General features: G+C 41.4%; 1 protein-coding gene across 3 annotated transcripts in view; it reads left to right on the forward strand.

Annotated features, from left to right (window-relative positions):
* LOC132826763 (proton myo-inositol cotransporter-like) overlaps positions 1-23,493 on the forward strand; it is a 135,448-nt gene that overhangs the window by 26,073 nt on the left and 85,882 nt on the right. For all 3 annotated transcript variants that reach the window (XM_060842941.1, XM_060842943.1, XM_060842942.1), the window contains exon 2: positions 8,597-8,756. In XM_060842941.1, the coding sequence (XP_060698924.1) occupies positions 8,597-8,756 (160 nt within the window). The remainder of the gene's footprint in view (positions 1-8,596; positions 8,757-23,493) is intronic.

Below are 23,493 nucleotides of genomic sequence, written 5' to 3' on the forward strand. Positions count from 1 at the left end.
GTTAAACAAATTGCTGTAACTACAGAGTGAAGTAAATTACCTTCTCCCCATGGCTGAAGAGCTCCTGCTCGACATTTCAGTGCAGATTCTGTCTATCTGGAGGCACAGTGGATGTGCATTTGCCTCTTTGTGAAGGTACCATAGTAGAGTGCTGTTCTCTATATACTGCACCTTTTGATTTCACAAAGCCTTTGACTATTGTCAACCGTGAAGGATTGTAATTATAAAGGTTACAGTCCTCTTCAAATTTAGTTGTCAGCTGCAATTCATTGCAATCGTGCATGTGCTGCATGATATATGCAAGCCATAATCCTTGTGAACTGACCCAGAGGTCATGCACACTGGAATCCAGTAAGACAGTGTAATTACACCAACACCCCTGCCCATCTCTGCTTCTCTAAAGGATGAGCAAGAAAATGCCCTAGTTGAGAATTAACACATATGGAACAAGGGTGTAGTCAGGCCAAGTTGCATTCACAAAGGTTCTCAAAATAAGCATTTGGTTAAATGTTAAAAAAGCAAAAGCCCTCTACGAGCCTGCTCCTGCTGCATTGCACCTGTTCTCCCTAGAAAGAAAATCTGTAAAGATCTCATCTGATGAGAGCCTCTACTCAGTGATGGACAGTGAAATTTAACATTGCCTCCAGTGTGGCAGCACAGTCTTCTGCAGTGTGGAGAGAGAAAAGTTGTTTTTGGAGACTTCAAATTTGGCAAAAAGCTAGTAATCTCTAGTGCCCCAGTGCTATGTTCCCTCCTATGTATGTGGCAGAGATGTTGAGCACCAATCCCAAGAGTGGTTTCTTCAATAATGCTTTGGAAAATATATAAATCTTCTGGCAGGGTATGCCAATATTAGAGTCTAAGACTAAAATCTTGAGTATTGATAGTAACCAGTGACTCAGTACTGTTGGATGAGGCATATTATTTGCATGCTTGATAAAAGATTCCCAAAATGAACTTTACTGAGCGCTTCACCGTGTCAAGTGGATACCAGAAGGGGAGAGGAAATACCTCCAAGTATATTCTCAAAAAAGTAGAATTCCCACTGACTCATAGGAATCTCTTGTCTAAGAGACAAACCCAAAGTATTTGCAAAGGTGTCAGTCACTTCAAGCATTTACAGTGCAAGGATCAGATCGACTACACGAAAACTCGTGCGGATCCAGAATTAGACTGTCCGAAGGCTCAGGATCTACAGCCCAGAAGTGGAAGAAAGTCATTCTCAGTCGTGCGAGACTGTTGAATAGCACATTTTTGTTGTCCGCTAATTGATGTGAATGAATCAATCTGAATGTTCCCCTCTTCACCATGCTACTTGTTATGCATTTCTTAACATTAGTTAAAGGGTAATTTCTTCCCTTCATTTTGACTAGCCTTCATGACTTTTCTCATCTGTACCTTTTTTTTTAAATATTCACTTCTTTTAATTATCTCCCCTTCATTTTACTTTGCTAAGCAATTACATTTTTGCTTTGATTTTATGCCACTCAGGAAGAGCTTTACAATTCTCATTTCTCTTAGAAACTGATGTTTTCTTCCTTGGCTGAGTTAATAATGCATGCATGCAATGGAAGGTTTGGCTTCAAGCACAGCAAAGGTCTTGTACATAGTATAGGAGAGAAAAGTCAGAGATTGCAAATCAAATGTTGGTAGGAGAGCGAGGTCATGCAAGGGAGAATTTGGAATGTTAAAGATAAAGGAGAGGTGCAAAGCAGTGATATTCTGGGTCATGGTTACTAGAATGGGTAACATGGGACATAGTATGTATCTAAAAGTTCACAAGCAAACAGGATCAAAGTCAGGAAGAATGTTTGTTTTTTTAAATGACAAAATGTAAAGACTTTTTGCTTTCAGATAGTAGGGTTTTTAATATATTGACATAAATAGAAATAAATGGGATGGCTATTACAGAGAAAATAGAAAAGTAACCAAGGCTAGAAACTAAATATTCAGAGGGACATTAATTTCTATGGGTTGGAAAGGAAGGAAATGGATGTTGTGAGAAATGATCTTGGCTTGCAAGGTCAAGACATAATCCATTTGGGTATAGACGAGCAATAGCAAGATTTTCAAAAATGTCACTATAGTTGTCTATGTGCTCCTTAACTGCACAATGGAGTATAAATCAAGAAATCATGAAAACTTGTGTACTGAGGAAACTCCAGTATCCGAGCGAGATGGGATAATCCAAGAGCGGCAGTATTTCGTTAAGTAATTATTTGAATAACTGATTCAATGCCTCTCTCCTAGGACTTTGGAGTTTTCTGAAGTTTCCTTTTTTCCTTTCTCTGCCTACCTTACTGCCCCACCCCCCCTCTCTGTCTCAAGGTTTGTTTTTTTAGCAGAGACACAATTATGTGTTAGGGACCTGTAGTATTGCTGTAGCCTTTCCCCGTCACTGATTCACTTCAATGGGATTAAGAGTGCGCACTTGTTGTGGTCGCTCCCCGTTCAGGAGACTAGCCAGCAGCACATCGTGCAACACCCCGCTCCCTGCCCCACCCCTGGAATGGAGACCAACAGCAAGGCTGCTGCTGCTTTTGGAGGTGAGTCTCAAAATAGCGTGCACACACGCGCGCACACAACCTTTTGGCAAGTTCCCACTCTGTCCTGTATAGGACAATGTTGGAGAGATTATCTAGGGAAAGGGGTTTAGGTTACACTTCTGTCTAAAACTCCAGGGAATGTGTGGAGAAAGAGAGGGACGGTAGGAGATCAGTCATTTGGAGATGATTCCTTGGCTCCCGTTGATGTCTGGGAATCTTCTCAGCAGCATTTCAGTAAGCCAAATTCACTTTTAATCATTGTAAACAAAAGCCACGATCAGTGTTGGTAACACCTCTTTGATGTAATGTTTCTGTTGGGACCTTGAAATCATCTTCAGATAATCCAAAATTGGATAATTGATATTCGGCTAATCAAGGTTCCTCTGTAAATTTTGAAGATTAGACAAATTAATCAAATTAAAGGTAAATTCAGAGTGCATCTGGAAGTTTCTTTGAACAGTATGTTGTGAAACTAACCAGGAAATATTTAGATCTGATGCCAAATGAACTGGTAATGCTGATTACAGGATCCTGTAGTGAAGAGTGTTCGTAACTTGATAGCATCTTGCTTTCTGTTTGAGGGAGAGAAATATTAGTTTGAAACGTAAACATTAAGGGCAAGGATTAAGGTATCAAGGCAGAGTTGGATAAAAGTGGGCTGGTCTTTGTTTAAAAATGAGATATTAATTAAATGTTAACATGGTTGAAAAGCATAACAGGAGGGGAGAGATGTCATAACTCCGCAAAGTACCGATAATTGAGCTCAACTGGCCAAAATGTGCGCACAATGTTTTAAAACCCAATGATATGAATGCATCGAATTTTCTGCTCCTCGGATGCTGCTTGACCTGCTGTGCATTTCCAGCACCACTCTAATCTTGATTCTGATCTCCAGCATCCTCACTTTTGCTCAGAAACTGAATTAGTCTAGCCACAAAAACACTGGCAAGAAGAGCAAGTCAGAGGATAGGAATCCAGCAACTACTACCATCTAGAAGCATGGTTAGCACATGTAGATGGTAATCATCTGATTGATTTCAGATTCTCTGACAGTTGATTCCATCCAGGTTTCCTTTCGTTACTTGCATTGATTGCTGCTGAACTTCTGGAAAAGCAAGAAAAGTGCATAGTCTCAATAGGCTTTGCAAACTTGCTTCATTGTATTTCAGAGTTTAGAGATGTACAGCATAAACAGACCCTTCAGATATCCTAACCTAACCTAGTCCCATTTGCCAGCACTTGTACCATATTCCTCTCAACCCATCATTATTTATATACCTATCCAGATGTCTTTTAAATGCTGCAATTGTATCAGCCTCCACTACTTCCGTTGGCAGCTCATTCCATGTACGCACCACCCTTTAAGATTAGATTAGATTACTTATAGTGTGGAAACAGGCCTTCGGCCCAACAAGTCCACACCGACTCGCCGAAGCGCAACCCACCCATTCCCCTACATTTATCCCTTCACCTAACACTACGCGCAATTTAGCATGGCCAGTTCACCTGACCTGCACATCTTTGTGACTATGGGAGGAAACCGGAGCACCCAGAGGAAACCCACGCAAACGCTGGGAGAATGTGCAAACTCCACACAGTCAGTCACCTGAGTCGGGAATTGAACCCAGGTCTCTGCTGCTGTGAGGTAGCAGTGCTAACCGCTGTGCCGCCGAGCCTCTGTGGAAAAAAGTTGCCTTAGATCCCTTTTAGATCTTTCCTCTCTCCTAAACCTGTGCCCTCTATTTATGAACTTCCCCACTCCAGGGAAAAGACCTTATTTGTTTATCCTATCCATGCCCCTCTTGACCTTAAACCTCTATAATGTCACCCCCTCAGTCTCAGACACTCCAGGGAATACAGCCCCAGCCTATTCAACCTCTCCCAAAAGAACTCAAATCCTCAACCCTAGCAACATCCTTAAGTCTTTTCTGAGCCCTTTCAAATTTTGCAACACCCTTCCATTAGGAGGGAGACCAATATTCCAAAAGTGACCAAACCAATGTCCTGTACAGCTGCAATATGACTTCCCAACTCCTATACTCAGCACTTCAATCAATAAAGGAAAGCATACCAAATGCTGCCTTCACTTTCCTAAACTTGCGACTCCACTTCCAAGAAACTATGAACCTGCACTCTAAGGTCTTTTTGTTCAGCAACACTCCCTAGGACCTTACCATTAATTGTGTAAGCTCTGCTCTGATTTGCTTTTCAAAAATGTAGCATTTCACACTTCTCGAAATTAAATTCCATCTGTCACTCCTCAGCTTATTGGCCATCTGATCAAGATCCTGCTGTAATCTGAGGTAACCTTCTTCACTGTCCACTACACTTCTCAAAATTGGTGTAATCTGCAAACTTATTAACCATACCTACTATTTTTACGTCCAAATCATTTATATGAATAAAAAAAAAGTAGTGGACCCAGCACCAATCCTGTGGCACACCACTGACTACAGGCTGTTTGATCTAGTTGGATGCTCATTGCAGAGTAAAGTGGTGACAATGCAAACAAATATGAGTTACAAATATACTAGGAACTGATGTGTGAAGCCACACATTTACAGTACAAGAAACATAGGGCACTATTCAGCCCATCATGTTCTTGCAGACTACAAGAGAGCTCAGCTAATCCTACTCTTCTATCTGTGCTCTACCAACTTTCAGTTGACTTAATAGGCCAGTGCAGGATGAATAAAAATTGCAGTCGTAGTTTTCATGCCCCACTCCAGAATTCAAGCAACATAAGGCAACTAGGGGCTTCAGAAACCAGTGAACCCACGCTTGAAAGGAATGAAAAACATTCTAGATGTCCAAAGGCTTACCTGCAGTGGGATCAGCAGTAGAGTAACTGCACAAACTGCCAGGTGAAACAATAACAAGTGATGAACCTGGACCATGTAAAAGAATATCAGTATATTATGCCCACATAGAATGGGTAAATGAATTTCTGTTCAAAACTGAAAGGGAAAAGTGTTTGCCTTGTCTGTCACCAAAGTAAATATCAATGAGTTAAAAAGTGGAATTTGGAACAACACATACATTCAAGGATCGCGTACCCTTGAGCTACATGCTTTGGACAAAGAAAATTGGTGAGCTGAAGGCTGTTTCTTTTGGCAAAACGCAAGAAATCATTGACAGATGGCAAAGTAATTAACGAAGCAATGTTTGCTGATTCTTTTTATTTAAAGACTTCGACAAGCAAGGAGAAAATAATACTGATCCAGAGTGTGGCACTTGATGTGTTTATGGTTGCAGAATAAACAAATGAACTGTTAGGGAAGTTGAAAACTTTTTGATGTTTGGGAAATGTTAAGGTGTCATAGCCTAAAGCAATGGCCATGTCTTTCAGGAGTGGTTAGGAAGTACTTTGAGCAAATGTGGCAAAGGTTTGAAATGCTCTTTCCCAAACTAAGCTTGATGCTGGGTCAATAGTTAATTTAAACTTACGATTGACAAATTTCCGTTAATTCTGTTCAGTCCTCACTTTCTCCTAGTTGATTTTAATCCTAATGTGAAGTGTATTCCAAGGATTCCTACCTTGAAGTTCTCCTCCTCCTCCTCCTCCCTACAAGGAGCTCAGTGAGTCTCTCTCACTGCACCCCCAGGTCATCTCCTCTGCCCTGAAGCTCTTCAGCTACCTTTCCCCTAGCCCACAAGCCTAATTTCTGATGAAGGGCTTATGCTTAACATCAATTCTCTTGCACCTCGGATACTGCCTGACTGCCGTGCTTTTTCCAGCACCACACTATCAATTTCTCTTAATGCAAAGTTTTGAGCGACTGGGAATAAAAATGGCATTATGGATTTGGATCACCGAGTTATTATCTCAGTGAGTGAGTGAACAGGTTTGTCAGGTTAAATGGCCTCTTGCGTTCCTATCATTTGATGACTTATTGAACTAGAGTTTTTTGCATAAATTTGTTTGGTTGGATGTCTTTTTGTCAGTAGTCTTGATTTCAGTAGACTACTTGCAGTAGTGCTGTTAGAAACAATTGTTACATGGAAATTTCGGAAGATTACCACCAACCCCCCCCCCCCCCCTCCCCGCGCGCACGCGCGCGCACACACACACACACACACACACACACACACACACACTTTAATTACAGAACAACCTCGATTATCTGAACACAACAGGCAGTGAGTATTTTGTTTGGATAGCTGATTGTTTGGATAACGTTTTTAAGGGATGTTGATCTTGTTCGGATAATCTGAAATTTGGATAATTGGCGTTCGGATAACTGAGGTGGTAGTTCTGTATATTTCAATGCTTGGAGAGCAAAATATGATTGGAGCACATGTGTTGACTAATTCCTTGAGTTAGCACAGGAAGAATCACACTTTTTTGAGGCTAGCAAGATCTATTCTTCTGCTCGTTATATGAATGTTATCCCTGTGTACTAGATATATTTGCAGTTGGTACAAGATGCAGTGTTATGTTAGGTATACCTTTTTGAAGCAAAATATGTTTTCCTTTTCATTTCAGAGCAGCAGGCCTTCAATTTTTGTCATCTTTTGCTCTACAACTTTGATCATCTTATTTGAGTTGTTTGTCTGGATTAATGAAGGAGACAGATGTGTGCATTAATTTTTGAAAGTTATTCAATACAGTTTCTTGAAGCTTTTTGAAATTTATTGTGATATAAGGAAGAAGAAATGTAGAGTGCCTTAACATACGCCAACAGTTGCGGTCAATCACTGCTGCCTGTGCAGGATTTGAAATAATTCCGTGACTCAGGCTGAAGTAAAATGTGTGTACGATACTCTGAATATAGCCTTATTCTCAAATAAGAGGTCATAGTACTTTTTCTTAAACCAATCTGTGTGGTATGTTAGATACACTTATGTTGAATAGAGAAGAGCAAGCAAATGTGAGTAATACAAAGAACTGCAGATGCTGAAGATCTGAAACAAGAACAAATTGTTGAAGGATCTTAGCAGGTCTAATAAAATCTGTGGAGTGAAAATAGAGTTAACATTGAGTCCAGTGATCCTTCAAGGATCCTAAGTTTCTTCAGCAATTTCTGTCTTTGTTTGTCAGGGATTAGAGATATGGAATACTGAACAATTTACATGGTATGTTACAGAAAGTTACTAATCTTTCTTTGTCAGCACTTCCCAAACCTGGCACCATCACCAAGGACAAGGCACTTGGGAACACTATCAACTTTTTTCCTCCAAGCCGTAGGACATCATAACTTCATCACATGTTGGTGTTCCTTCACAGGTGCTGGATCAAATTCCTACAACTGTTTCCACCAAAAAGCTTGGTGGAAGCACCATCTCCCCATAGATTTTAGTAATTAAGTCAGAATTTTCAGCACCATCTTCACAAAGCCCATTAGAGATGGACAAAAAATGTTGCCCTTAATGAGTTGTTAAAGTCTGCTGAACAGAGAAAATTAAGGTGTACACATATTCTTAAAACACTCGGTCTTGAAGTGTTCTTATTTAGTTGAATAGGCAGACTTTCCTTTCCTGAATAGTCTACCAACATGTATTATTTAAACATGAAATTTAAAATCATGTATCTGTGCTGAGTCATGCATCTTTTGAAAGTTTTTCAAGTTTTTTCAAAGAATTTTTAACTGGACAGAATATTTATAGTTGAATATATGTCTCTCACTTGCTTTCATTTGCATGTTACTCATTGAAGTTTTGAAAACTTGTACCCAACTTCCTTGCTTGAGATGGAAGTTTTTCTATAGGTAGCTATTTGGATTTTGATATGCTTTTTAGTTTTCCAACTCCTGTGGGAGACCTTCAAGCATCGTTGTAAATGTGCTTCTGAATCTTCTATCCTCTGAGTTTTTGAGTGAGAGTTAAGTTTGAATAGTTTTGTTAGTAATAATACATAAGCAACTGGATTTAGAAGCAGTAAGCTCAGCGTTCATGGATGGTCAAGGAAATTGCTGCCAGATTTACGTAGTATGTGCTTTAAGCCTTTCTATCATTTCTGCCTGAAATTACTGCCGTTCAGCTCTTCAGTGAACAATAAAGTGATCATTGCTTGTGTAGTCTTCAGTTCTGCATGTTTATTTCTTCCCTAGGACTGGCTTCCATGACTGTGACGGTATACATTGCAGAGGCTGCACCTTCCCATCTCAGAGGACGATTAGTTACTGTCAATACCCTTTTCATTACTGGAGGACAATTTTTTGCAAGTGTCATTGATGGAGCATTTAGCTACCTTGAAACAGATGGCTGGAGGTAGGTTGCGTAACATCAAGAGTGTTGCTATTTTCAGAAGTGTTTAAAGGCTTGCAATTAAATGATACTTGTACCAGAGAAAAAATATTGCTCAGAACCTCTGATTAAAGTTGAAGTAGATAAGCTGTCAGCAATGATATAAAAAATGCCAATTTCTGCATGTGTTTTACTGCTGTACAGGATGCATCCGTTGCAGCCTGTTGTCTCAGCCTGAACACCGTGTAGAATGGGGAAGGGAGACAAAGCTGTGACACTAAATGACATGCAAACTCTGACAGTGGCAAAAGACAGAGTGGGTATTTGTACTGAAAGGTAAATGGAATTAAACCTGTGTAGCATTGTTTAGGTCTATGTAGGTTTTTTTTCCTGTTTCTTCTAAGCATTTAATGTAAATTGCAGATTTAATGTCACTGTTAATAATTCTAAGTCTAATTAGTTTCTATTTATTTTAACATTGTGTTATTCAGTGGTTTCCAATGAATGTTGGCGAGACAAGTTAGGGTGATAGAATGACAGGTTTGTGGGTATAGGCATCGGATAAGTCAGGGTGAAGAAGGACAGGTTAGTGGGGAGAGTGCTGATGGGCAGTTGGGTCCAAGTGAGTGATTTCTGATCAGGGAATGGTGGATTTATTTTGATGCGTGTAGATAGCTGGGGTTTGTGCAGGATCAGTTTAACTGTTACCTAGGAGTCTTTGCAGTTTTAATCTCTAACTTGTTCAGGTAGCAAGTAAATTAAGTAACTCCTACCGCATGAAAAGTATGTAATGCTAAACTGGGGACATTTTTAGAGGGTTCCAGATACCAACTAATTGCCTATCAGAAAATTTAACTTGCTAGACAATTTTATGGCATCAGCTATATAAGGACTTGCCCAAAACAGCGCATGATGCTGGGATACCATATAATTTCACAAGAATATATTGGAAGCCAAGTCAACATAGACTTGTTCAAAGTATAGGAAATATTGCACCAATGAACGGTTGTTTTTATGTGCACTTACTTGACCAACAGCATGGCATAAAATGGTTAATGTGGCCAGTAAAGTGGGGAAAAAAAAATTTAAATCAGCAAGTCATTGATACTTATCCTTTGAAAAACTGACTTCTAAACAATTAGAATAGAGTTGATACTGGCTGAAATAAACAAAGTGAAAGGAGGAAAATAAGCTTTTGAACAATTCTGATCTTGAGAGCAAGAATTGAAGGAAAAGCTGGAGAAGTTAAGTCCATTTATGATATTTAATGCTACAAGAAGGTTAATATTATAAAGTAATATATCATTAAAATAAAAAGGATTCAGAAGAAATTTACCAAGATGGAAGGTTGAGTTATTAGGAGTGGCTGGATCATCTGGGACATTTTTCCACTGGAGCTTAGGAAATTGCGAAGTGACCTTGTCAAGGTTTATATAATAATGAGGGGTATAGATAAGGTGAATGGCAGCTGTCTTTCCCTATGGTGGGGGATTTCAAGACTATGGGGCACATTTTTTGGGTGAGAGGAGAAAGATTTTAAAAAAAGACATGAGCAATTTTTATTTTTTGTGGTGGTTCATGGATGGAATGAACTTCCAGAGAAGTGTGGGTGCAGTTACAATGTTTAAAAGACCATTAAATATGTAAATAAATAAAAAATGTTTGGAGGGATGTGGGCCAAGCCCCTGCAGGAGGGTCGAGTTTAGTTTGGGATTTTGGTCGGCATGGATTGGTTGGACTGAACTATCGGTTTCCATGCTGTATGACTCTGACTTTTTGTTCTGATATGTAACTCCAATGTACGCTGCTGCAGTGACTATCCTTCAGTCTGAAGATCTGAACCCATCTGAAACCCATGGTAGAGAACACATTTCAGAAGGTGGAGCTTCCTTACTTAAGAATGTGAATAAATATGAATTGCTGTATCTGGGATCATACATAAAACCAAAACCATTTATTGTCCAGCTCCAGCAAATAATCTGTTCATTCTTTTGAAAGTTTTTCCACTAAGAACATCTGTGTTTTGAACTATGCTGAAGTCATTGGTAAAGTTCTTGAATACATAATACACTTTTTGAGCATAACGTTGTTAATGGACAACATGTTTAGGAGTTAGATAATTTTTTTTGTGGACGAGACCAAACTACTACAAAGAAAAAGATGGTCTAAACCCAACCTTTTTTTATTTTAATGCTAAGTGTAAGATGTTGTATTCCAGATGCAATTCGTCTGGGCAAACTAATCGACTTTAAACAAAATATACTTGTGTTTTAACTTTAGAGTAAAAATACAGACAAAATGAAAAAGAATTGACTCAACTCTACCTCTGTTGTAATACTTGACTATGTACTAACCATTACTAATTAACTGTTCCAATGTAGTAATACCCCATAAACACACCCTTGACGAAGGCAGATTGAGTAAAATAGATTGTTTCACATGCAATTCTAACAGCATGAAGAAAATCACCACTTTTAGAGGTAACAGACAGAGGAGTAAGCACTTCCACATCCAGCTTCAAGATTTCAAGATTTCAACTGCAGCTGAAGAAAATAAAACTAAGAATCTGAATGTAAAGGAGCTTGACCTCACCTATTTCGGCTGCTTCAATTGTTCCAACTTTTAAAAAAAGTAAACCCCAAGATCTCAATATATTTATTGGCTTTGGGCAGACTGCTTGCCACCTCTGTCTCAACCTTCATTGAAAAAAAACAGACAAAATACATCACTTAAGATTAGATTAGATTAGATTACTTTAGATTACTTTTTTAGATTAGATTACTTACAGTGTGGAAACAGGCCCTTCGGCCCAACAAGTCCACACCGACCCGCCGAAGCGCATCCCACCCATACCCCTTACCTAACACTACGGGCAATTTAGCATGGCCAATTCACCTGACCTGCACATCTTTGGACTGTGGGAGGAAACCGGAGCACCCGGAGGAAACCCACGCAGACACGGAGAGAACGTACAAACTCCACACAGTCAGTCGCCTGAGGCGGGAATTGAACCCAGGTCCCTGGCGCTGTGAGGCAGCAGTGCTAACCACTGTGCCACCGTGCCGCCCGGTGAAAAAAAAAAGATAAAAGAAAATTTTTTTCTCAGGCCCTTCGGCCCAACAAGTCCACACCGACCCGCCGAAGCGAAACCCACCCATACCCTTACATTACCCCTTACCTAACACTACGGGCAATTTAGCATGGCCAATTCACCTGACCCGCACATCTTTGGACTGTGGGAGGAAACCGGAGCACCCGGAGGAAACCCACGCAGACACGGGGAGAACGTGCAAACTCCACACAGTCAGTCGCCTGAGTCAGGAATTGAACCCGGGTCTTCAGGCGCTGTGAGGCAGCAGTGCTAACCACTGTGCCACCGTGCCTCCCAAAAGCCATAGTGTCATCACAATCCAATGGAATCAGCAGTGACAGACCCAGTCAATTAAGCCTCATTGGTGGGAAAGCTTATCGAAATGATAGACTGGGCCAAAAGTGTGTGACTTGGACATTTGTGGATTCATTAAGAAAAAGGCAAATTATATTTGAACTTAAAAGTCTGTTGCTGGAAAAGCGCAGCAGGTCAGGCAGCATCAAAGGAACAGGAGAATCAACGTTTCGGGCATAAGCCCTTCTTCAGGAATGAGGAGGGTGTGCCAAGCAGGCTAAGATAAAAGATAGGGAGGGGGTGTTGGGAATACGATAGGTGGAAGGAGGTTAAGGTGAGGGTGATAGGCTGGAGAGGGGGTGGGGGCAGAGAGGTCGGAAAGAAGATTGCAGATCAAGAAGATGGTGCTGAGTCTGAGGGGTGGGACTGAGAAGGTGGGGGGAGGGGAAATGAGAAAGCTGGAGAAATCTGCATTCATCCCTTGTGGTGGGAGGGTTCCTAGATGGAAGATGAGGTGCTCTTCCATGGTCTGGCAGTGGAGGACACCAAGGACCTGCATGTCCTTGGCGGAGTGGGAGGGTGAGTTAGTGTTCAGCCACGGGACGGTGGGTTGGTTGGTGTGGGTGTCCCAGAGGTGTGTTCTCTGAAACGTTCCCTCATCAGATCCACACCCACCAACCCAACCTCTACTCCCGGCACCTTCCCCTGCAACCATAAGAAATGCAAAACTTGCGCCAACCCCCCTCACTTCCCTCCAAGGCTCCAAGGGATCCTTCCATATCCATCAGAAATTCACCTGCACCTCCCCACACATCATTTACTGCATCTGCTGCTCCCGATGTGGTCTCCTATACATTGGGGAGACTGGCCGCCTACTTGCGGAACGTTTCAGAGAACACCTCTGGGACACCCGCACCAACCAACCCAACCGCCCCGTGGCTGAACACTTTAATTCCCCCTCCCACTCCGCCAAGGACATGCAGGTCTTTGGCCTCCTCCATCACCAAACCATGGCAACACAATGCCTGGAGGAAGAGTGCCTCATCTTCCGCCTAGGAACCCTTCAACCACAAGGGATGAATGCAGCTTTCTCATTTCCCCTCCCCCCACCTTTTCTCAGTCCCAACCCTCAGACTCAGCACCGCCTTCTTGATCTGCAATCTTCTTCCTGACCTCTCCGCCCTCACCCCCTCTCCTGCCTGACCTGTTGTGCTTTTCCAGCAACCCATTTTTAAGCTCTGATCTCCAGCATCTGCAATCCTTACTTTCTCCTAAATTATAGTTGAACTAAGTTGTTTTGAGCCTTTTGAAGTAGTGACGGATAAAATGTTTCAGGGTAATGTGTGGCATACTTAGACTTCCAAAAGGTGTTTGACAAAATGTCACACAGCTGACTTATCAGCGAAGCTCATGGAATATGTGTGAAAGAGATAGCATAGCTATGAAGTTGCTCGAGTAACAGAAAAGAGCATTAGAAACCAGCTAGTTTGCAGATTGGAGGAATCATCAGATTGTGAGAAGAAATATTAGGACCTCTTGATCTGAATGAACTGGATCAAAGCGTGCAGGACAAAATTTCAGAGTTTGCAGGTGACACAAAATTTGGTGGTCTCATCAATTGTGAAAATCATGGTGATGGACTTCAATTGGTCTGCTGGAAACAGTTGGCACAAGATAGGTGATATTTATTGCAAGGGTATCGGAGCATGATATGGTTTGATAGGAGAGATGAGGTGAAGCAACACAAAATAAAGGAAACCATTCTAAAACAACAAAAGGACCTGAGTTGGCGTAAATTAACCATCTCTGATTTTGGTGCAGTCTGTCCTCTTAAACACACTAAGTTGGCCACAGTTATGTCTAATAACTTGGTGCATTTTGGAACATTGCATGAAGTATCTCAATTTCTAGCCGTTTTAATTGTACAGATATCTCCTTCGTGGTATCCCCAATGTTTTTCTTCCTATTCTTTTTCAAACCGTCAGGTGCTCATCCACTGTTTCAAGGCAAAGTGAAAGTAAACGCACTCTGAAATTTTATAACTGAATGAGCTATAAGAAGTACAGACTAAAATAAATTGAGGGTACAAATGCCACTTTTGGCCATGGGTCAATTCAAAACCTAGCTAATGTGTCTTTAATTTTTAGGCCATTTTTGTATACCTCTGAGCCACGGCCCATGACTGAAGGCTTCCAGAGTTTTTAATTGTGTTAAATGTGAAAATGTAATAAGACTGATTTAATTGTCAAGCACTTCTCCAATTTTGACTGTTTATAACTCACTAGAATTCCTACTCCCATGGAACACTGATTACTAGTCAGTGATTATGTAAAGAGATAAAATGGCTGGCTACATATTTGTCTAGTTTTAAAAGGTTTTTTGTTAGGCTTTTTGAGGGGTGTGAAATTACTTCTGAAAAATAAATATTGGATGTACTGATTTTGTGTTTTTAAAACCATAGTTATTCCTCAAAACTGGATTAAGATTGATGCTGGTTGTACGTGGTCAAATGAGTTGACCTCAATGAATAATAAATTATGTAAGATGTGAAGAAATGTACATAAAGTAAGCCTTTCAAGTGAAGTTGGTGGGAGAGGTAAACTTACAAAACAGAGTGCTTGAGGAAGGTAAAATTTGTAATGTTTCTAGAAAAACATTTTTCAACATAGTATGTTGCTAAATACATTGCTGGAACACAGTTTGCTCAAAACAGATAAACTGATGTCAGCTGTACAGTTACAGAAGTGCAAACAAAGTCCATGCATTTTCTGATTATTCTTTGGTGATGGATTAGGAAGCTAAATTAGGTTGTTAAGTAGGGTCTGAATTTTGTCTGAGGCATGAACATAAATTGCTTTGTAGAGTAACTAGATTGCAAGGGGAAGCAATGTATGTGTGTGAGTGAGTCTGAAGTTAAAATTATATTTTAAAATTCTGCCTAAAATGTCTACGCTGAGTTCTACAAATGTGAAAAGTCCCTGGGTTGATTATGCTAAGTTTGTATAGTCTCAATTACTGATGGGAATCGTGAGTATCTTTGGTCACATGTCAAATTATGAATCCTTTGCTTTGCTTTGCTTTGCTCAGTACAAGAATGTACATCAAATAAGAATAGAATTATCGCTTTCAATCCTCTGTCTTTGAATAATCTTCTGACACCAGTTAGAAAACTAGATAATTCTTGAGTAGGTCAACTAACTTTTATTGAATGAGAAGTAAAGTTGAGGTTTCAGACTTCTAGATGGTATTACTACATGGTGAAGTTCAGTCTAGAGCATTGATATCAGGCCTAAAAGCTCGTGTTGTTCAGTGGTAGTCTGGTTCATTTGTAGACAAAGGTCTGGATTTAAATACGATATGCCCTAGAGATTGATCATAACCTATCCCAATAAATTGATTAAAAGCAACCATAAGAGACTCTCTTTCCTCCTTCTGGAGCTGATACACTTTACAGCTTGAGGAGAGAGAAATAAGACACAAAAAAACCCTAACTGGGAGCCATTTTAGTTTTTCATTTGTAAAATGACAAGTGCACTTATATTCCCTGAGTGTCAACCTTTTGATTAGAAACTTATTTTTTATATCCTAATGGAGGACTCCAGTATGTTGTGAAGATTCAGGTTTGGAGAAACTTGTTATAATGATTGTTATGAGGTCAGTCAGGTGGGCATCATGGAATATGTGTTCTCTGCTTGGACCAGATTAACAGCCCCAATCAGAGAGCCCTGGCTGACTGATAACAGGAGTGTCAGAGATTGCTCACTGAGAAGTATTCTGAGGAAGCTGCTTCAGTGTCAAGGACTTGACACATGGGTAAATAAGGGGTGACTTTGTTATGGACTAGGCCAGACCACTTAGAACATTCTTATGCAGGCAGCCCCAGACCATAACTTTGCAACTTGTTTCAGTAAGTGTACAGTGAAATTATCCAGATTATGTTAGCTAGGTTGACTACTAGATTTAAAACAGACAGAAATTTATTCACAAAATTACACAATGAAACACAAGAACAGAATAAAGATCCCCTACAGAAATCAGCCGATCCCACGTAGTTATGCTGTTTTGAATATACACAACAGTCCGAATAAGCAAACTCCCTTTAAAAGCCAGTATAAATGGAACACGTGCTCATAGGTTGAAGTTGAAGGGCAGAAAAGAGTTTCCACACAGCTCCCGTTTGTACTTCCCAGTTTAAGACTGAACTAAAGCTGCTCAGCCCAGCTAAAGAGCTGACCTTTCCCCTTGCATTATACAGGTCACTTCTAAAACTTTGGCCTGAAGTCTCATCTGTTTACATTTAAACAAAGGTTTCTGAAAATCCTTTTCATCTCTGTACCAAATCAGACTGATTGGAGCCTGGCCCAGTTAATTGCCCCTCTGAAAAAAACATCAAGGACAGAGTCTCCTTGAGCCAAGGAACAGCTTTTAGGAAAAAAGCTTTGTGACAACTTAGTGACAGGTTACCAGCCTTTGGAGTTATTTCAGTGGAAACTAGAATGGGGCTAATGACAAAAGCAAGTAGAAGTGCTCACTTAGCTGAATTCCAACTGGCTTTATCAGTGCAAAGTGTGGTAAATGGAGCATATAAATTGCAGGTTATTCTGATGGAAGTGGACAGCCTTGTCTGTCCGACAGCTTGGGGAACATTACTTGAGTGAAGGCAATTATATAACCTCACTCAGGATATATCCTGAAGAGAGGGACTCGGTCAGCCCACAGCAAAAACACCAGAACAAAGCTAAGCCTCAGCCAAACGGTTAAAGTTTTATTCAGGATCTGGGCTGACAAGTCATTTTAGTTGCTGCCAGTATGTAGACTAGCGATCGCAAATGAGTTCTCGTTTTATGAGAAGCAGCTGATGTTAGGAAAAGGCTCAAGCCCAACCTAATTGGTTGACAAAGATTCAACTTGATTGAGGCAGCCATTTTCTAATTGAAAAATGTTGAGCCATTGAAGTCCCAATTAAATATCAGGAATCTTCTTCCTGAAGGTCCAGAGACTATCAAAAGAGCCAAGGCCACTTTGCATGTTGACTGGAAAGCAATTCCGTGTTTCTGCAAAGCCTGTTTGGTGCAATTTGCCTTAAAGAAATGGGCAGCACCAGTCATGCCAGTTGTGAAGCCTGATGGTTCAGTTCACTTTTGTTGGGATTTTAACCAAGTGGTAAACTGCTTTACATGACTGGAGGGCGATTTTATGTGCAAAGCTGGGGTGGGGGAGGAGCAGGGGATCTGTCCTTCATGAAGCTGGGAAAAAGTGAGGGCTGCAGATGCTGGACAGGCAGAGTCGAAAGGTGTGGCGCTGAAAAAGCACAGCAGGCCAGGCAGCATCCGAGGAGCAGGCAAATTGACATTTCAGGCATAAACCCTTAATCAGGAATGTCTGGACATGAACCACGTATACTTGCAATTGCGGTTAAATGAGGATTCCCACAAGAATGTTTTAATTAATATCCATAAGGGTTTGTATTAGTATAAGAGATTGCTGTTTGGTGTATTGTCAGCCTTTGCAATTTTTTAGAGACAAAAAACTGCAGATGCTGGAATCCAAAGTAAACAGGCAGGAGGCTGGAAGGACTTAGCAAGCCAGCAAGGAGTGGAGAAGTTGATGTTTCGGGTATAACCCTTCAGGACTGAGGATGGGTGGAGGGGGAGCTGCATATAAAGGGGGTGGCAGGGGCAGTATGGTGAAGTGGGGATAGATGAAGACGGGTAGCGAGGATACAGCCTGGTTTGGTCATAGATCCATAGAGATGTTCAGCATGTAAACAGACCCTTAGGCCCAACTCGTCCATGCCAACCAGATATCCCAATCTAATCTAGTCCCACTGGCCAGCATCCAGCCTGTTTCCCTCCAAAGCCTTCCGATTCATGTACCCCTCCAGATGTCTTTTAAATGTTGAGTTATACTAGCCTCCACCACCACCTCTGGCTGCTCATTCCGTACACTTACCACCTTCTGTGTGAAAATGTTGCTCCTTAGATCTCTTTTATATCTTTCTCCTCTCATCCTAAACCTGTGCCCTCTATTTCTCGACTCCCCCACCCCAGGGAAAAGACTTTGTCTATATTTCCTATCCATGCCCGTCATGATTTTATAAACCTCTACAAGGTCACCCCTTAGCCTCCGACGCACCAGGGAAAGCAGCCCCAGCCTATTCAACCTCTCCCTATAGCTCAAGTCCTCCAACCCTGGCAACACCCTTGTAAACCTTTTCTGAACCCTTTCAAGTTTCACAACATCCGTCCGATAGGAAGGAGACCAGAGTTGCATGCAATATTCAAAAGTGGCCCAACCAATGTCCTGTACAGCTGCAACATGACCTCCCAACACCTGTCCTCTGACCAATTCAGGAGAGCATACCAAACACCGCCTTCACTGTCCAATCTATCTGCAATTGTACTTTCAAGGAACTATGAACTTGAACTCCAAAGTCTGTTTGTTCAGCAACACTCCCCAGGACCTTACCATTAAGTATATAAGTCCGATTAAGATTAGTTTTCCAAAATGCAGCACTCGCATTTATCTAAATTAAACCCCATCTGCAACTCCTCAGCCCATTGGTCCATCTGATCTAGATCCTGTTGTAATCTTCGTTGTCCTCTACACCTTCCATTTTGGCATCTTCTGCAAACTTACTAACTATACGTCCTTTTAGGCTCGTATCCAAATCCTTTATATAAAAGACGAAACGTAGTGGACACAGCACCAATCCTTGATGCACTCCACTGATCACAAGCCTCCAGTCTGAAAAACAACACTCCACCACCACTCTCTGTCTCCTACCTTTTGAGCCGGTTCTGCAACCAAATGTCTAGTTCTCCCAATATTCCATGAGATCTAACCTTACTAACCAGTCTCCCATGGGGAGACTTGTCGAAAGCCGAACTGACGTCCATATAGCTCACGTTTACTGCTCTGCCCTCATCGATCCTCTTCGTTACTTCTTCAAAAAAACTCAATGAAGTTCGTGACATGTGATTTCCCCAGCACAAGGCTATGCTGACTATTCCTTTTCAGTCCTTGCTTTTCCAAATGCATGTACATCCTATCCCTCAGGATTTCCTTCAATAACTTGTCCACCATCAATGTCAGACTCACTGGTCTATAGTTCTCTGGCTTGTCCTTACCACCTTTCTTAAACAGTGGCACCATGTTAGCCAACCTCCAGTCTTCTGGCACCTCACCTGTGACTATCAATCATACAAATATCTCAGCAAGTGGCCCAACAATCACTTCCCTAGCTTCCCACAGAGTTCTAGGGTACACCTGATCAGATCCTCGGGATTTATCCACTTTTATGCATTTTTAGAAATCCACACTTCCTCCTCTGTAATATGGACAGTTTTCAAGATGTCACCATCTATTTCCCTACATTCTATATCCTCCATGTCCTCCTTCACACTGAGCACTGATGCAAAATACTTGTTTAGTATCTCCCCCATCTCCTGCGGCTCCACACAAAGACTGGCTTGCTGATCTTTGAGGGACCCTATTCTTTCCCTAGTTACCCTTTTGTCCTTAATGAATTTGTAAAAACCCTTTGGATTCTTCTTAACTCTGTTTGCCAAAGCTATCTCATATTCCCTTGCCCTCCTGATTTCTCTCTTAAGTATACTCCTACTGCCTTTATACTCTTCTAAGGATATACTCAATCTCTCCTGTCTTTACCTGACATATGCTTCCTCCTTTGTCTTAACCAAACCCTCAATTTCTCTAGTCATCCAGCATTCCCTACACCTACCAGCCTTTTCTTTCACCCTAACAGGAATATACTGTCTTGGATTCTCGTTATCTCATTTCTGAATGCTTCCCATTTTCCAGCTGTCCATTTACCTGTGAACATCTGACCCCAATCAACTTTTGAAAGTTCTTGCCTGATATAGTCAAAATTAGCCTTTCTCCAATGTACACCTTCAACTGTTAGATCCAGTCTATTCTTTTACATCACTATTTTAACCATAATAGAATTATGGTCACTGGCCCCAAAGTGCTCCCCCACTGACACCTCAGTCACCTGCCCTGCCTTATTTCCTATGAGTAGGTCATGTTTTGCACCTTCTCCAGGAGATACATCCACATACTGAATCAGAAAATTCTCTTGTACACACTTAACAAATTCCTCTCCATCTAAACCTTTAACTCTATGGCAATCCCAGTCTATGTTTGGAACATTAGAAACCCCTACCGTAACCACTGAAATCTCCTTACAAATTTGTTTCTCAATTTCCTGCTGATTATTAGGGGGTCTAATACAATCCCAATATGGTGATCATCCCTTTCTTATTTCTCAGTTCCACCCAAACAACTTCCCTGGATGTATTTCTGGGAATATCCTCCCTCAGTACAGCTGGAATGCTATTCCTTATCAGAACACCATTCCCCATGCTCTCTTGCTTCCCTTTCAGTCTTTCCTGTACATTTGTATCTTGCACATTAAGCTGCCAGTCCTGTCCATCCCTGAGCCACATTTCTATGCTATGATTGCTATGATATCCCTAACCATGCCCTGAGTTCATCATGCCCTGGCCAATGAGGAATGGATCGTGTTTGGTGGCAGGGAGGAGTGGAAGTGGAGGAGGGGCTAGGAAGGGAGTCTCCGGACAGGAAGGGAAGCTATTTGAAATTGGAGACCTCATTGTGGAGTCCTCCAAGCTGTAGGCTGCCCTGGCAGAAGAAAGGAGGAACAACACCTCCTCTTCCACCTGGGCAGCCGAGGACCGGGAGGACTTTGTAGTCCTTGAACGTTTCTTCCAAGCGGATGTATGCCTAGAAGAGAAAAATGTATTCCAGGCACTCCAAATGATCTATTTGAGCTACAGTCAAGAAGACTGGGTTACATCTTTTGCAAAATAAAATGAAGGTGATCAGATCCCACGTGTGCTGGAGCTTAGGTCTTTCCTATGGTTGGTGAACTATGATGGAATGTTCATAGATAACTTGGCCTGTATCCTGGTACCTTTGCCTTGGAAATGGTCATGTCGTGTGGTGAAGCCATAGCTTTCAAGGAAATGTAGGAACAGCTGTCACCCTGCCAGGCGTTGTCATACCAGAACTCCAAGTTAAATCTGGTGTTGATCTGCAATACCTCCCCTTATGGCATCAGGGTAGCATTAGCTCATAGGTCAATGGAAAGGAGCACCCAATAGCATGTGCAGCTAGGACTTTGGCTAATGCAGGCATAAGTATGCTCAAACAGAGAAGGAAAGTTTGGCAGTCACATTTTCTTTAATACGTAAATATGTAATAACGGTCCACAAACCCCTCCTGGGTGTAATTAACAAGAACAAAGCAGTTTCACCCATTGCTTTTTGTGAATTCAGAATACTAAAGTGCGTATAATTACAAGTTAGAACACCATTTGGGAGGCCAAGTAACAAATATGGATGAATTCAGCTTCTTCCTGCTGTCAGTCACGACTGATTTAATGGTTTTAAATTTTCTGGAAACCCTTCCAGTCACAGCTGACAATATTAGGTTTTAGATGCAGAAAGATCAAATTTTGGCAAAACTGAAACACCTGGTGGTGAATAGGGATACCAAAGGGCTATCACAACCAGAATTGAAACCTGTTTGGACCCAGAGAGACCAGATTACAGGAGAGGACGGCATATTTTTATGGGGAGCAATGATAGTTGTCCCAAGCAAAGCCAGATAGTGGCTGAACTCCAAAATGAGGATTTATGGCCAGGCTTGGATGCAGATAGAGGTGTGTAGGTGGGGAACTGCCCAAAGTGCCAGCAAGGACAAAAATTACTGCCAGCAGCTGCTCCTCATTGCGGGAATGGCCAGGTAAACACGAGACTCAATTATATGTTGACTGTGCTGGTCCTTTCATGAGCTCTATGTTCTTAGTCATTGTGGATGTCAAATCAAAACAGCTGGATATGCATATTGAGTTCATTTGTCAAACACCGTGACACTGATAGAAAAACTGCCTGCGTCGTTTGCAAGACCAGGACTACCTGAAGTGTTGGCCATCACTAACGGGCCGTCATTTACCAGCAGGGAGTTTGAATACTTCCTTAGGTTGAATGGTATTCGACACATAAAGCAGCTCCATACCATCCATTATCCAATGGTCTGGCAGAAAGAACCGTCCAAACTTGGGAGCTGTGTTAAAGAAACCGCCTGCAAGCTTCTCCTGTTTTATTATAGAACTACCCCACTTGCAACTACAGCGATTAGCTCCAGCAGACTTGCTAATGGGGTTAAGATTCCATATCTGATCTTCCCTGTCCCTAGAATGCCATTGCTGAACACAAAATTCCTCTAAGCAAGAGAGACTGTTTACTTCAGGGGACAAAGTTCTGTGTAGGATACACGGGAATGGCTCTGCATGGACAAGAGGCATGATCAATGAGAGATCAGCCCCAGTGATGTACAAAGTTCAGGTAGGTGCAATGGTCTTGAACAAGCATGTGGATCATATGAAAGCAGCAAACAAATGGTGCAGGATCAAAACTGCCCAGCTCCTTGTTTGCCTTTCCTACAGTTCCAGAATCCCCCTCTGCCAAGCATTGACGATACCTCAGTTGCTTGTCACTGGCCACTCGAGTGTTTCCTTTCTTCCTGGTGGTGGAAATTTGAATAAAGATTCGTGCACTTGTGTCTCTCACTGTGTCTCACACCTGCACACAACATAGGTGCTGGGGGAAAAATAAGCACTATCGCAGTTAGGCTTTAGTATAAAAGAAAAAAAAAAGAATGGAGTGTCAGATATCTTGTTCACTCTTTAAAAAAAAATTAAAACAAGAGTGTAGCTGTCTCTTGAGGGAGCTGGACCAGTGTGTGCAAAAAAAAATAGTAAAACAAGAGTGTCAGCATTGCCCTCTGTTGAGAATGGCACTGCTTGTCACTGGCCACTCATGTTTTCTTTCTTTCCTGGTGGTGGAGTATAAATAAAGATTTATGCACTTGTTCTTCACTGTATCCTACACCTGCACGCGCGCACGAAATGGCTGCTGGGGAAAAATAAAACTACCGCTGTTAGGTAGTGTGGGGGCAAAGAAAAGAAAGAAAAAGCAGTGTCAGACATCCTCTTCACTGAGAGATGGTTCAGATAGAGCTGGATTAGTGTCAAGGACTTTCTACATGTAAATAAAGGTAGACTTGCTGATGGGATGTTGGCCTCTCTGGAGTTATTTTGCTTGACAAGTAGTAAATATTTTAAGTTGCTATAAGAAGTTCAGGTGTCTGGAGTGTGACAATTGGAATTTGAGTGCTGTATGATGAAAATACAATTGCAAATGGTAATTGGAAAGTAAAACAATTAAGCTAGAAACAAGTGTTTTTCATTTAAAACAAAAGCTAGTTTGCCTTTTGTTAGCTAACTGAGTTTGATCACTGATTAATATGTTTATGCAAACCTAGCAA

This window comes from Hemiscyllium ocellatum, chromosome 23 (assembly GCF_020745735.1).
Source record: "Hemiscyllium ocellatum isolate sHemOce1 chromosome 23, sHemOce1.pat.X.cur, whole genome shotgun sequence".
NCBI classification, from domain to species: Eukaryota; Metazoa; Chordata; class Chondrichthyes; order Orectolobiformes; family Hemiscylliidae; genus Hemiscyllium; species Hemiscyllium ocellatum.